Source organism: Sitodiplosis mosellana, unplaced genomic scaffold (genome assembly GCF_009176505.1).
Source record: "Sitodiplosis mosellana isolate CC-2019 unplaced genomic scaffold, AAFC_SMos_1.0 Smas_scaffold_1, whole genome shotgun sequence".
In the NCBI taxonomy this organism is placed as follows: domain Eukaryota; kingdom Metazoa; phylum Arthropoda; class Insecta; order Diptera; family Cecidomyiidae; genus Sitodiplosis; species Sitodiplosis mosellana.
Genome location: NW_022595244.1, coordinates 6,283,829 through 6,298,493, shown reverse-complemented (window position 1 = coordinate 6,298,493; position 14,665 = coordinate 6,283,829). Strand labels below are relative to the sequence as shown.

Below are 14,665 nucleotides of genomic sequence, written 5' to 3'. Positions count from 1 at the left end.
GAAGCGGTTTGCAACTTAAAGCACTATTTATTAATTAAAATGTTGTTAAATTATGTTCGATAGAGACCACTCGAAATGATTTGCAGAAACATGAAACATCCTTCATCGATCGATGGGATTTGAGAAGTTTTTCCGTGTCATTTGCATTATAAAGCTGAAACTTTCCCGTATTAAAATAATGAATTCGGTTTTTAAATTCTATACTTTATTATAAAGCTTAAGCCGATCAATATTACGTACTATTCTCACATTTGAAACTTCTATAAATGAAGCGATCTATTTTGAGTATTTAAATCTTTTTTTTCGATTCAATATTCATGAATTTGTTTTCTGAAATGACTTCGGTTTCAGCAAATGTCTTTCGATTTACAGTCTGAACGTCGTGCTATATGTCGATCGGTTATTTTTCGACTGTTGTCCGAGAAATGGATTTCAATATCTTCCAGTGTGCATCCTTCCGTTTCAGGTAAAATTAAGTACATTATCACCATTCTAAGTTCAGATGAATGGAAAAGTTATTATTGTGCGATTCGAATGTTTTTGATTCAATAATAGGCTTTTTACCCAACAGCACCGATAATGCAATAAATGCCAAATGTACTAGGTAAATCCAGCCAATGCTCCAAATTATAAAAGGATTTGATAGCAATGAATGCCAAGATATTATTCGTTCCTGTTGTCAGCGCCGAGGCCATACTCCGCGATTTCATCGAATATAATTCACTAAGCATTGTAAACGGTATCTAGAGCCAATGAATTCGATAAAAATAGGTTTTGATGATGAATTCCAAACTGGAGAGCAGCTGCGCTCAGAATTTTCGAGTTAAATCTTACCAAAAGTGTGATCGTTGTAAAGAATCGCATGCAACAAAACATGATTAGTGGGAGACATGCGTCTGCCATTTCTTCGTTACGTTTATGTTCAAATGATTTGGAGTTTGGTGGCAAATACAGAAATCCGTAAATCGCTGCAAAAGTTTAAACATTTTGGTCAGTTGAGGTAAGAATATTACATTAAAATTTTAATTTGAATTTTCTGAAAACTATTTTTCGGACAACAAAAATAATAATCTCGACTAACTCAAGCCAAATGCTGATAATGTGGTTCCAATTAGAGCGATCAAGAAAAGTCGTCTCTTTCCGAGCATTTTTAATCCAATGATGCCGGCCAGTGTACCACTCACGCCGATGGATGCCACTAAAACCGATGCCCAGTTCGGGTTCATTGGCGAACGGTATGTGTTGAGAATTTGCACCATGAACGATGTTAGATGATGTGTGCCGCAGAAGTATGAAACAGTGCACATTACGAATAAAATGAGAAATGGTTTCATTGTCCTCTTTCGGATTAGCTCGTTGACGGCTTGGCTTGTGGTTTGAGCGCTGAGATGCGTACATTTCTTGCTGATTTTTTTACATGCCGCACATGAATTTGACGATTCCTTGTAACGTTTAATGGATTCAAATTCGGATTCAACCGCACTTTGTGGCACCCATCCACGTAACCACTGCAGAGATTTGAGTGCGGCTTCATCACGCTGTTTTGAGAGCAACCACATCGGTGACTCAGGAATCTAAACCAAAAACCAAATGTTTACTCACTTATGATAAAAAGACTCGAGTTTTTTTCCTTTCAAAGTCAAATTTGAGTGGATTCCACTTACAAACCAAAGAACTATCGTCGTAAAAATTTGAACAGCACAGCAGTAAAGTGCAATATTTCGCCATGGAGTTAAATTTCCAACCGAAAAGATGATTAGTGGCCCAACGGTAATGGCCATTGTGGTCATTGAAACTAAAACACCGCGCAACGAAACCTCGCTATTCAAAAATAAACACACAAAATCAATATTTATTCGCAAATTCAGGTTTCCTTATCTTTTCTCTATTCACCTCGTTTCACTGATGTACGTTGAACATGGGGCTTTCATGAAACCAGAACCGAAACCAAGTAAAATATTAGCGATAAACACCTTCCAAACGGATGACGAATAGTAAAACAGGTAGAATGCAATTAAATGCGGGAAATTGATCAAAATCATGGAGTTTCTGCGGCCAAAGTATTCCGATGAAAATGCACACCCGAGACTGCCAAATAACTTGCCTACGTATCCAATGCTACCTGTGAACATTTGAATCAAACAATTCATGTTCTTAATCAGCGTTCCTTTTGTTTTTTCCTCTGTATCTTCTTACCCATCCAAGAGGCTTCGACTGCGGTCATTTGTAGCGTTTCATCCGGATTGGTTTCATTATGGAGACCTCTTAGTGCTGAGATAAGCACCGTTGGATATGAAACAGACACACCAATGTCCAATAGCAACAATGTCGTTACCAAACTTACTATGATCTACGAAATTTTAATCTATTGTGAGTTCACGAAATCAGGTTTTGTTTTTTCTAAATGATTTGATGTTCCAACACAGAAGTCGGATCTTCAGATATCCGATTGACCTATGAATCCGTCTCTATTTTATGATGCCATATATTTGCATACCTGTGGTAATGACGTACGGAATCGATTCGGTTTGATATGAAGCATTTTTGCAGTTGAAGCAAAGCTATTTTCGCTCACTCGTTGCCTAAAATCGACATACAAATACAAAACACAAATCAAAACTAGATCAAATGAATGATAAGCTACAGAATAAATAGTATCGAATTCATTAAATAACCATAAATAACATGATTTGCACATTTTGAATTATCGATTTTGGAGCGGCCTCAACATTTCATTCGATTTATTAGCAACTTATTTCCTTAATTTAGTGTTCGATGACTCCCTTCACCCATGGTCATCTATCATTGACCATTTCCCCAATTTTTGCCGTTACTAACTTTGTTTTTTTTTTGTTTAGTTATTATCTGTGACTAACTACAAATTTAGATTAAAACATTATTACCAATATGATACTTGAAAATTTTCATTTCCATATATTATGATGTACTATGTTGAGTATTGGTTATTGTGGTAGCATTGAATTTAATACAGAAGTTAAGCTGATTTTTTTATTTTTGGTGATCTGAACTTTATTGTACTCTGTATGCTATCTGTTTGATCCATCCATACATTGTGATGTAGTACATTTCATGTAACGGCTCAATTATAGTTTGTTATGCAATAACAAACTAGGCCCAAAATGAATCCTTTGAAAGGACTCCTTTCGTAGGTTCTAAAAGACTCTACGCGTAGCGTAGAGCGAGAATGTTCACCGGGAGAAGCGAGGTGAATTTTCTTTTTTCAATTTAATTTCCAATTTCACCACTTAAATGAATTAAAATTATTGGAGCATCGTAAACAATTCAACATATATTGATTTTTAGAATAAATATTGTCACACACAAATTCACTAACTGGCCAATAAGATGGTAGAAAAGAAAAAAGGTCTTACATTTTGGTCGTACACAAAATGTGTTTTTATATAAATCAGGAGAGTAGTTTGCGTCTATTCTTCTCTATAAATTTGGATTCATTTTGCACTCGGAAAAGATAAGACAAAAATTGTGTACATTCGAATCGTAATTGTTTGATTTGCTTTTGAGTCAGTTCTTCTGAAATCTTTTCAAAAGCACTGGCTCTTATCAATTTGACGAAATAAAGACGCAAAAACGTGAAAATTTCATGATGTAACATTTCATGCGGTTTTCATTTTCATGGTTTCAATAAACGGGGACGAACAACAAAAATGCCAACTGTATCTGGAGATTGAAATCTTGGCTCTTGGAGTTAAAAATAATACTCTTTCGAAATTGAAGAGCCATGTGACTTACCACGTGATTTGAAATGGAGCAAAAGCACCAATTTGAAACTATTTCCATGCTGTGAATCTCTATTCTATGCGTATTAAGTTATGAATGAATTAAATCAAATTGACCAGATGTACACCATTGAACAATAGTCGAAATACTTCATATTTCGAAGTATTACTGCTTTGAATGGCTTTTTTATTTGTTTATCTTGCGTCACAATGTTTTAAAATACCAATTGGTGTATCATGATAACGAGCTTCACTGCATTGAAATTGGTAATTAAACAAGATAATCAGATTTATCGAAGTTGACTGTTGATTGTTCTGAGATTGAGATCAGTGCGTGGTCAATGTGTACTACGCGAATGATGAATAAGTTGAACGCTTCACTATTTTTCGCCCCATTAGTCACACGAAAAGCTTCTTGTTGATTGTGTGTAATCTAAATGTGTGTTGCACATTTTCACATTCAATCCATTTTCAAGTGAAGCTTACGTTTCAATGGAAATTTTAGTTTAACATATAAATGTTGAATAAGTTTAAAACTTTCAATAGACGAAACCATTTTATTCTCATTTTCGTCGTTACAATATAAAGTTTTCCTGGTTCATGTTTTGAATACAAGTTGTTTTATATTATCCATCAAACTAACGCCTATGTAATATGCGATTTTTCGAGTTCAGCTGTGAATCCATTTTAAATTCAATGGGACTTCATGTGTCTGCACTTAAACTTTTTGACACAATGAAAAACTAGAACTTTGTTCGGAAGTAGACATTCTTTTTGTTCGACGATGGAACTAGCGATGGAGTGAACGCTTGAATATTGAAATTTCGTTTCAAACTTCAATCAGCTTGACAATAATTACATTATAACTTGTGAGTTCACCTAAAAAAACAGACAAATCTCATTCAGAATTGCGAAAAGTTTACATATTTTGCAAATAACCGAGGCAGGGTCATACGAAGCGCGCAAATTTAACAAATCTAAATTCAAAATTAAGCACATTCCCGAAAATTGAGTTATTTTGAAATCTATGTGGCAACAGAACTTTTGATGGTTGAAATGTGCTTTGGTTTTAATTGAATCTATCAGTTTTTTGTGTACACAGATTTAACCAATGCGTTCTGAGTGTTTTCTGATTTAAGTGTATTTGATTTCGTACATTTTATGCTTTTCGGGTGATTCTTGTGCCAGTCAATGTTTTGCCAAATCAATCTAAAATTGAAACGTGTCTATGGAGGATTTTTTTCATTCTGAAGATGCGAATGCAAAAAAAGGTCGATGCTCGTACGTACAATATTTACATAATCCCAAAAGATATGCACGCATGAGTTGTTGCAAGATTATGGGCGAAGCGGCGAAGAGAAGGAAGGGAAAAAATATGATTCGTGTTGAATATTAACGCGAATCATATTTTGAAACGTTAAATCCATATAATCTGAAATGCATTAACTCATCGACACGAAACACTCACCCATTGCTTATTCGTCCTAAATAAACATCAACGTCTTTTGGGTTCCATTTGAGACGATACCCGTTATAATTTTCACTCCAAAAATGTTACTCGTGAATTATTGCGCTAATCTTCTTGTCATTGGATCAGACAAACATGTTGATTTTGGCTGATGAAACGATTGCTGTCAATCGTTTTCTTCTTAGCCTTTCTCTGCATGCGTGTTTGAATGACATGCTGCAAACTTTTCGATATCCACTTCTTCAACTTCTTCAACAGCCAAAAGAAGAACAGCCCAAAGGGAACCTTTTTTTTTGCTAAATCTGCAAACAGACAGCTAGAAGTGAAGTGCTTCTCTTTGTGAGAATTTTCATGTTTTTCCCGTTAAAAAAGAAGAAAAAATATTACAACACTAGACCGTCGATGGCTTCACATAAGTATGGTCATCCTCTTACAAGCGGAATAATACTTGCAAGTAAATTGCTTCATATTAAAAGTTTCCTGCGCAGCAACACGAATCTTCAAAATGACACACACAAAAAAGAAACAAAATGGAATGAAAGGGAATCATATTAAAACTTGTAAATTTTTTTCCGTTCTTCCGTTTTTGTCTGCAAAAATAGTTAGTGAGCAAAAAAAGGGATGGAGAAAATGTTACATTTGCAAATATTTTGGTTCAAGGAATGTTTTCAAGCATGCCGAAAGAATGTTGTGTGTGTTTTTGTTATGGAAGCAAAGATAGAGAGAGAGAGAGAGAGAAAGAAAGAGAAGGAAGGAGAAAAAAACTTGTTGAAATCGAGTCATACTGAAAATTAGAAGTTGAAAAACTTTGCGAAAAGTAAATGGAATCAAGATAGAAAGACGGAGTTAGAGGGTAAATAATCGGCCAACGGTTGCTATCATCGCTTAAAGTTAAAGCTCTTTTACCGAGTGGAAAACTTGATATAAAAGGTTTTCCTCTGGTATATTTCGAGTCTTGATTTCAATGTATATAATAAAATTTCAACTCTGACCCGATTTCACTCCCTGTCATAAAAGACAAATTTTTTTTACCTTTCATTCATTGTCTTCGTCGTGCTACTTGCTATTGTAGCCATTGCATTGTTTGTTGAACGACAGAAAGAGAAATAAGTGTTTGTTCAGAGTCAAAAGTAGTGTCTTTCGTTCAGCAATTTAAAATATCGAAAAGATTGATGTGATATGCACATGAGGACATTCACAATCGTACAAGGAGTCTTCTGCGTATGTATATGTGTGTATGCTCCGCATATAACGAGATATGCGGTTGTGGCGAGTGCATGTGCGACGTGCGTATTTCTGGGAAAAAATGAAATATGTATAATACGATTAAATGGCGGCCATTTACAATGCAAAACCGAAAGTCGGATCTAGAATATAGCATTTTGCATTGTTCGAATAAATGCGGTTTAGTTTTTTTTTGTCTTTGAAAAATACGCAGGTGAATAAATAATTTGCGGTGAATTCGTTTGGTATTTTCTCGTAAATATTTTGGAATCTTTTCCATTTTGCAGTGCGTCCAACAAATAAATTCAACAAGAGAGCTCAGGTGGAAGAATGGACCATTTTCGGTATTCTAAACAAATTGGTCTGTGTGTGTAACTGGGAGTACAATACGATTCAAAGGCAAAGCGGTGTGTAAGCCATTTTAATGATGATATCGGGATGTAAATCGATTTAAGCATTACCTTTGGGAAATAAGCACAAGCAGATTATTCTTTTGATACGTCAAATGGATCGAATGCATTGCAATGAGATAAATGGACCTTATGATTTACTTAAGTTGTGTACTAGCTGAATCACTAGCTCGTCTCAAATGGAGAATCTTCTTTGAAGAAAACAAGCAAGAGAGTGAAGAATCTTTGGGCAGAGGAAAAAAAGCATCAAAGTTCATTCAACTTGGGCCGATTTTTATCAACACGTGGAAACATAGTGAACGGAGACAGAAATGCTCTATGATCGAGGTGGACGCGTATGTGCTGCGTTTATGGCATTTTTACATACATATTTTTGATTATTGCAAAACGTGAGCCGCATTTTTGATTCTTACAGGAGAGCACATACACACAAGTGACGGAATCTGATGCATTAAAACCACCCAGTGCATAGACGATATAAATTTAAGTCTATAAATTTTGGCACACATAAAACGCAAACGTCCACTACATACAAGTATAGAGAGAGATTGAGAGCGAGAGAGAGAGAGAGAGAGCGAGCGAAACAAAAAGTAAAACTGCCAAAAGGCACATTTATGAAGAGTATATGATGCGTGAATTTTTCGCGGCCATACACGCACCACACAATTCACCCATACCGTTGATAAAGGGAGTCTGTATAGCCATCACACCCAAACAAAATTTCGCCAACCATGCGATGAAAATAGATTTGTCGACTGTTTTAAAACATGATTTCTCAACAATGCGCGATGTGATTTTTTTTTATTGAGTGTAATATGTTAAAAATTCATATTTATTACATTTCAGACAGAATTTTAAGAGAGAATAAAAAATAACGGCAAACATAGTTGCAGAGCCTGAACACTGTATCGAATTTTCCACTGATGAAACGGCATGTGTCCCTTTTTGAGTGTAGAAAACCTTTACATATTTGAGCTATACTAGAAAAAAAATTCTATATTAAATTTCTGTATGAAGTTTTCACTCCCCAAATCAACGGTATTTAGTTTGGATCGAGGGAAAAACATGGTATGTGTGGCACATGTTGACGGACTATCGTTCACGTAGCTCACCATGGTGATACAAAGGATTATGTTTATGGTATTGCAGGGTGTGTAAGGTTTTTCTCTCGATCCATGTACGATGTACGTACACCACATTTGAACGAATACCAAAAAATATCATTTAATACCAAACGCATCCGAAAAAGAGCGAAGAAAGAATGTGCCGGCGTCGAGAAAAAAAACAAGACAAATCGAATGTTACCGCTTTCCTAGCCGATGAAATACCATGACGTTAACTTTCAATGTACAAAATGTGCTTGGGTTTTGGATATGTATTGAATTATCCGTCGAGTTTCCTTTAACCGTTGTGTCAAAAAGAAAACATCACTTACTTCCCTTCCAACACCAACGATAACCATATGGAAGTGCGAAATGCATCGTTGCCGCTCCCCATGCACGGGCGATGGTTTGATATGATTGCGGTGTGTAGCCGAGGCACGAATCAACCATAACGTATTTTTTTTCTCTCTCGAATGAAATTGCAGGAATTGTAAAAAGAAATTATTATCATGCGATGAAACATCGGAAAATTGACAACAACCGAAATACCCACAGCAACCAGCACCGAGTGGCTGACTGAGTGAGTGAGTGAGTGAGTGATGCCAAAAATGAGAATATCATCATGTATTCCGTTCACAAATCGAACATAATAAAATATATTTTGTAATTGCATTCAGTGTGTTCATTAATCATACATACACGAGACTAGATTGTTAACATGGGGAAACCATTCAACACCGTATCAACATTGCTGCAGCACAGCCCAAAATCACCACGAGCAATTGACACAAACGCATACACGGAGCGAGAGAACGAGAGAGTGAGAGAGTGAGAGAGAGAGAGAGTGGAAAACACACATATTGGGTTGAATATTGGCTTTATCGCATGAATTATTCCGTATTTGTCATCGCACCAACACCAATCAACACCCGAATAAAAATCGCAAAGTGAAGAGGTGTAAATTGATGTTGAAACGAAATCCGATTTGAAATGTGATTAATGTAGTTTCACTTGGTGCTTGCCATTCTTCGGCTGCATTTTGGACGATAAATGGAGCAAAGTATTGCGCTGTGCAGAGTGGCTGGAAACAGGTGACAAAGTGCTAGCACTGTGTAAAATATTATCAATTCAATTAGAATCAAATCGTATGCTCGTTGGCTTTCTGGCCCAACGTTCTTTTTTAATGGAACAATTTATCGCAATCCATTTTTGTTCCTTCTTTTTCTTCTTTCTGGGTAGACTTGTACAAATTTCTATTTCTTTTTCATCAGCGACTTGTACAAATAGGAAAAAATCAACTGCAAATGGATTCAGCAGTTTTTTTTTTCACTATGAAAAAAGTGAAACATTAATGCCAGTACTCGGTTTAAACAGCACAAAGTAGAAGATATTGCCTGAACGATAGCGACATTACAAATTGCACATCTGCGGCTCACCGGAACAAATGGTGTCCGACAATCCTACACATTCGATTTTGCATATATTTTGCATATGTGTGTTCAACGAATTTGCAAGCCGGATTTTGGTTCCGTTTCGAACATTTTTCGATTGTCACATCGACTGAATAAAATAATATGTGGTAGACACATTGGAGATGTGATGGTGTCTGTTCAATACACAATTATAGCATCGCCTGCTATGTTTTTGTAATTTCATTTAAAATCCATTTCAAATTGTATCGCGGAATTGCAATAGTCTCGACGGAATAATGTCTATTTAGTTTGGCCACAGCAATGAAGAATAGCGGGGAATGAAATTCTTATTGAGTTACGTATTGCGTAAAAACATAAACAAAGAAAGAATGTGGAAAAAAAATATTACAAAAACAAACCAGTACATCTATATTTTCGAATCGGTTTCGGAGAAATTGGACATTTGTTTATAATTATCAAATCAAATGGCTTGATGATCGATAGGATTGGCGGTTGACTTGATAATCGGGCTCGGAAATGCAACAAAAATGTAGAGGCATCAAGACAAAAATTGATTTTTTATAGATGCCGCATGACAAAAATTTCTTGGGTTATTGACTTTTCCATTTTATCGTTGACTTCAAGAGTGTTGTTTCATACAATGTCTCAAAGTGGGTGTGTGTCACCGGTTAAAAACAAAAATGAGAAAGAATGCCTCAACAAAGTAGCAAGCAGAAGAGAACAATTTATATTGAGTACTCATAAGCGTTAAAAGTAGGAATAATCGACCAATATCGTCTGATAAACACGAGGGGCAAATCACTCTAAAGTAATTTATAATAGAGAAAGTAATTTACGTGTAAAAATCTCGATTACTTTTGAAAAGTAATCGAAATTTTTACACGTAAATTACTTTCTCGATTACTTTCTCTATTACAAATTACTTTAGAGTGATTCGCCCCTCGGATAAACACTAAACATGTATGGCGCACGCAAAACTTGCATTCGTTGTTCACGTTATGTGCGTCAGTGTACCTATACATCACATGAATACATACTTTCAAATAGCCGCATGTGTTATCGGAACTGGATATAGAGTACGATTGAATCTGATATTGTTTGAAATATATTTGATTACACTATAGCGGACGATCGACCGCGTGTGCGACGAAAAACAATGCACTTTTTATAATGTTTTTAATAAAACTGATTGGGCGATACCGTCATTTCGAATCGATTGAAACAATGCACGATAATAATTTTGCAGCCTGCAATTAGCAGGTGGTTTCATGTTACATTTTAGTAGAATTCACATAATAAAAGTCGCCACTGAACCTCTAGAAACTTTGAAGTGAATATTCGTAAAGCGATTTCAATTTTCCGTACTAAATTATTTTGCGCTGCTTATTTGCCGCATTTGCACATTCTTCAAATTCCAAACTCATCACTGTTTTGGACCGCTGCTACTTTGTAAACTGCTACTCGCTCTAACTTAAAAAATTGCTATCCAACATTTTTTTGGTTTACAAATGATGTTTGTATATAGAGAAAAGACGCCTTAAATCCGTTACGACTCTGTTCTACACACAACGGCTCTGTCGATAACGCCTAAATTATTGATTCTATATAGGCATTGCATTTGCGTATCACACTCAACGGCGGAATATCGTCAGAACTTAAGTGTGAAACGCAACCGCTTGGCAGCATCACACTAACGCTTCGAGTTTAATTCTGACCTAGGCAAGCGTAATGGAAATGAAGCTGTGGATAGAGATGGTAAACTACGCGTATGCGTTTCACGATTAATTTCTGCCAGAAATACGCGCTTGAATGTATGTGTAATGTAAATAGGCATAAGTTTGAAAATGAAAGTGTGAATCGAAGTCGAGTTTGACGGAGCCGAATCGTAGCGGATTTAAGGAGACTTTTCTTCATGTAAGAGTTATTTGTCGCTTCACAAATAAACTTCGTGCGCATTGAAAAAAGCCTTTCATTGGTGACCATAGCCCTAAGCCGCGAGCTTCCAGTACACAACAAGTACACTCACTTAGAATGTTTACATATCTTTATCGGATATATAATTGGATCGCGCACAGTAGAAAAAATAGCATTCATCGTTTGGCAGTCGTATCGTGAGCAATCGTTATTAATAATCGCATTTGATCGTAATTCAAAGACCGTGAACTGTTAAACATTGTGAAGTTTATTGAACAGAGAAAAAAATAGTTTGTGTGTTTTATTTTTCTCTTAAAGAAAGTGAGCGAACCGCATTTCCACGATTTATTCAATCAATACCAACCGAATCGAAGAAAAAAAACAATAATATTTATATACTGCGCATCACCAGATCCCGAAGAAGTGAAAAGTGAAAAATTGCGGGTTTAAAATTGGTTGAACATGATTCTATCGATTTTATTCGGTTTATTGTGTGTATTTCTCGCACTTCGCTACTCGTATTGGAGACGCCATAATATTCCGTTCGTTCCACTCAAGTTTCCGTATATTTTCGGAAATGTTACGAAAGAAAAACATCAAGCGCTTCAGTTTACCGATTTTTATAAAAGCCATCGTTCGCGTGCACACGATATGAATCGTCCAATAATCGGCGTCTATATGTTCTTAGACCCATCAGTGTTGATCGTCGACTTGGAACTGATGCGAAGCATATTAACCGAAAATTTTGCACATTTTCAAAATCGCGGCATGTTCTACAACGACCGGGATGATCCGTTAAGCGCAATTTTGGGTACTTTGAATCACGAAAAATGGAGGCCACTTCGGACCAAATTGACCCCAGCTTTCACTCCATCTAAAATTAAAGACATGTTTCCGATAATGAAAACCGTCGGAGATGAGCTCGTAAAAGGCTTAAACGAAATCATCGCGATCGACAACCAAGTGGAAATACGAAAACTTTTCAGCCGATTTACCACAGATGTAATTGGCAAAGTGGCCATCGGCATCCAGTGCAATACGTTGAATAGATCAACACAATTAAGAGAAATGGCCAAAAAAGCAATGGAACCATACTTGAAATTCCCGTGGAATCATTTGACAATTGCACATCCGGATTTGGCAAGATTTTTGGGCATTAGAAAACATTCGAAAGAAGTTTCCGATTTTTTCGTCAATGTGGTTGAACAAACGATTCAGTATCGCATGGAAAATGATGAAAGACGAAACGATTACATGCAATTGCTCATTGATTCGGGTTTAAGTACAAAGGAAATTGCAGCTCTTGCATTTGATCTATTGTCAGCTGGCTACGCGGACTCGACGTCAACACTCGCGTATTGTTTGTACGAGTTGGCATTGCCAAACAATAAGCATATCCAACATAAAGCCAGAAAGGAAATCCAATCGGTTTTGGGTGAACATAACGGACAGCTGACGTATGAAGTGTTGAATAAGATGATTTATTGCAGACAGATTATCAACGGTAATTTCAAGTCAATATTCAGTGAATTAAACAGTGTTGCAAAATAACCTCTCATTTGAACATTTTTATCGATGTTCTTTTCTGCAGAAACGTTGAGAAAACATCCAGTGGCTGGGAATGCAACGAGAATCGCAACCAAGCCATTCAGAGTACCAAACACTGATTTCACCATTCCAACGGGAATGCGCGTTTTCATCCCAATTTACGCCGTTCACCACGATGCAGCCTTTTTTCCCGACCCTGAACGATTCATCCCAGAGCGATTCTCAGAAGAGCCTCTCCCCAACGCATTTCTAGCGTTCGGTGCAGGTACACATTTCTTTCTATTTTACCATTCAACTACTGTATTTCACCACTAGTCGTTAGATTATGCCATTTGATTCGTATTCAATTCGTTTTCTCCTTTGTTTCATATACAGGACCAAGAAAGTGCATTGGATTTCGTTTCGCAACGCTACTGGTTACCGTGGGTTTGGTGTCGCTATTGCGAAATTTCGAATTTTCCACTTCGGCCCGAACTCAAATTCCGATTCAATATTCATCCACAAAAAACACGCTCATCCCGAGTGATGGGGTTTGGCTGAAAGTCGATCGAATTTAATAAGTTAAATTAAAACACTCGTTTAGAATAAAAGACACTTCCTTCGATGTGTTTGTCTTTGTATCATGTGTTTTACATGCTGAAGATTTTCAATAGTGTCTTTGAGAGAATTTAAGATCCTATGGAAAACTCAAACTTTGCCAAATTAACTCATCAGACAACTCCATCGTGTCAAACAGAAATAAAAAACAAAGACAGACAAATTGGCGGCTGGCACGTTTATTCTAAATAACTCAAATAAATCAAACCCTGTGTTCTTTTTTGAATATCATTTATTTTTATTTGATGAAATAATTATTTTATTATTATTGATTAAAGTCGAATCGACTTAGTCGACCAATATTCATAGTTATTTTGAAGTTAAAAATCAGAGATCACTTTAGCGCACCCAAGTATTTTCGTTGATATTTTGTTTTTTTTCTTCGTTATACTTTACCTTTTTGGCCAACAAAAACTTTGTATCAATATTTTGTGTAACATAACAAAGAACAGATTTTGAAAAACCACATTTATATTAGTAAAATGTAAAGAAAAAATACCCAAATAAGTAGAAATTACGTAATATTGCGAAATTGAGTCAATGCGCGTAATTAATAAGTATGAATACCGGGTAATAAGTATGAATCTCTGTTAAAAATTTCAAGAATTCTCACACTCTCACTGATCCAATGATATTGATAAAAATATTCATACAGAAAATAGCTTATACAAAATTCAGACTCTTTGGACAATGCATCGATACTTCAGGTATCAATAATTATTTATCAAATTCAATAAAATCTATTAAAAAAGAAATAAATTGTTTCATTGCATAATCGAATGTTATTGTGTTACTGTATACTGCAGAGCTCTCATTCTATGGTGAACGGAATAAATGTAAATACGAAATATATAATAATCGGCTTGAAACGCTAGACGAAAAACAATTATGCAAGTGCCTTATGAATCAGCTTTTGATACATTATGTTTTCAAATGCACCAATAAAAATTTATAGTCAACAAATAAATTGGTATACAAATAGGGGTCATAATATAAATGAAACGGTTTTTCCATTAACAACAACGAAACTTGATTATTAAATAGTCGGCAGGTTCGGGCAAGCCCTTTTGATGAATCATTTTTTAAACTGATAAGCGACCGGCAAGACCACTTATTCCAAATGCAGCGTGCGCCACAACTTTTTGCTGTGATTTTGCACACTCCAAATACGACAAATTGCGTGACAACCGCTTTTTTGCCTAATTAAAAA

General features: G+C 35.9%; 2 protein-coding genes across 2 annotated transcripts; one reads left to right on the top strand and one right to left on the bottom strand.

Annotated features, from left to right (window-relative positions):
• Nucleotides 1-219: 219 nt before the first annotated feature.
• LOC129575198 (facilitated trehalose transporter Tret1-like) lies at nucleotides 220-3,457 on the bottom strand. Its single transcript, XM_055458233.1, has 9 exons — nucleotides 3,393-3,457; nucleotides 2,498-2,582; nucleotides 2,197-2,350; nucleotides 1,894-2,122; nucleotides 1,665-1,821; nucleotides 1,082-1,574; nucleotides 835-968; nucleotides 565-743; nucleotides 220-492 (listed from the first exon to the last, which is right to left on the bottom strand). Coding segments are annotated over exons 1-9 (1,578 nt in total). The 5' UTR covers nucleotides 3,395-3,457; the 3' UTR covers nucleotides 220-347.
• A 7,917-nt stretch (nucleotides 3,458-11,374) lies between these two features.
• LOC129575194 (probable cytochrome P450 6a20) lies at nucleotides 11,375-14,020 on the top strand. The gene is made up of 3 exons (XM_055458219.1): nucleotides 11,375-12,814; nucleotides 12,902-13,123; nucleotides 13,234-14,020. Exons 1-3 carry the CDS (start codon nucleotides 11,773-11,775, stop codon nucleotides 13,413-13,415), a joined length of 1,446 nt encoding a protein of 481 aa, XP_055314194.1. The 5' UTR covers nucleotides 11,375-11,772; the 3' UTR covers nucleotides 13,416-14,020.
• The last annotated feature ends 645 nt before the right edge of the window (nucleotides 14,021-14,665 follow it).

What these genes read in the sequence shown, in the direction of transcription:
- LOC129575194 (XM_055458219.1), top strand. Translation starts at nt 11,773, where the DNA reads ATGATTCTATCGATTTTATTCGGTTTATTGTGTGTATTTCTCGCACTT. An exon ending in TTGCAGACAGATTATCAACG is followed by an intron (nt 12,815 to 12,901) that starts GTAATTTCAAGT and finishes TCTTTTCTGCAG; the next exon opens with AAACGTTGAGAAAACATCCA. An exon ending in ATTTCTAGCGTTCGGTGCAG is followed by an intron (nt 13,124 to 13,233) that starts GTACACATTTCT and finishes TTTCATATACAG; the next exon opens with GACCAAGAAAGTGCATTGGA.
- LOC129575198 (XM_055458233.1), bottom strand. An exon ending in TTACAACGATCACACTTTTG is followed by an intron (nt 744 to 834) that starts GTAAGATTTAAC and finishes CATTGGCTCTAG; the next exon opens with ATACCGTTTACAATGCTTAG. An exon ending in TGCATTATCGGTGCTGTTGG is followed by an intron (nt 493 to 564) that starts GTAAAAAGCCTA and finishes ATCTGAACTTAG; the next exon opens with AATGGTGATAATGTACTTAA.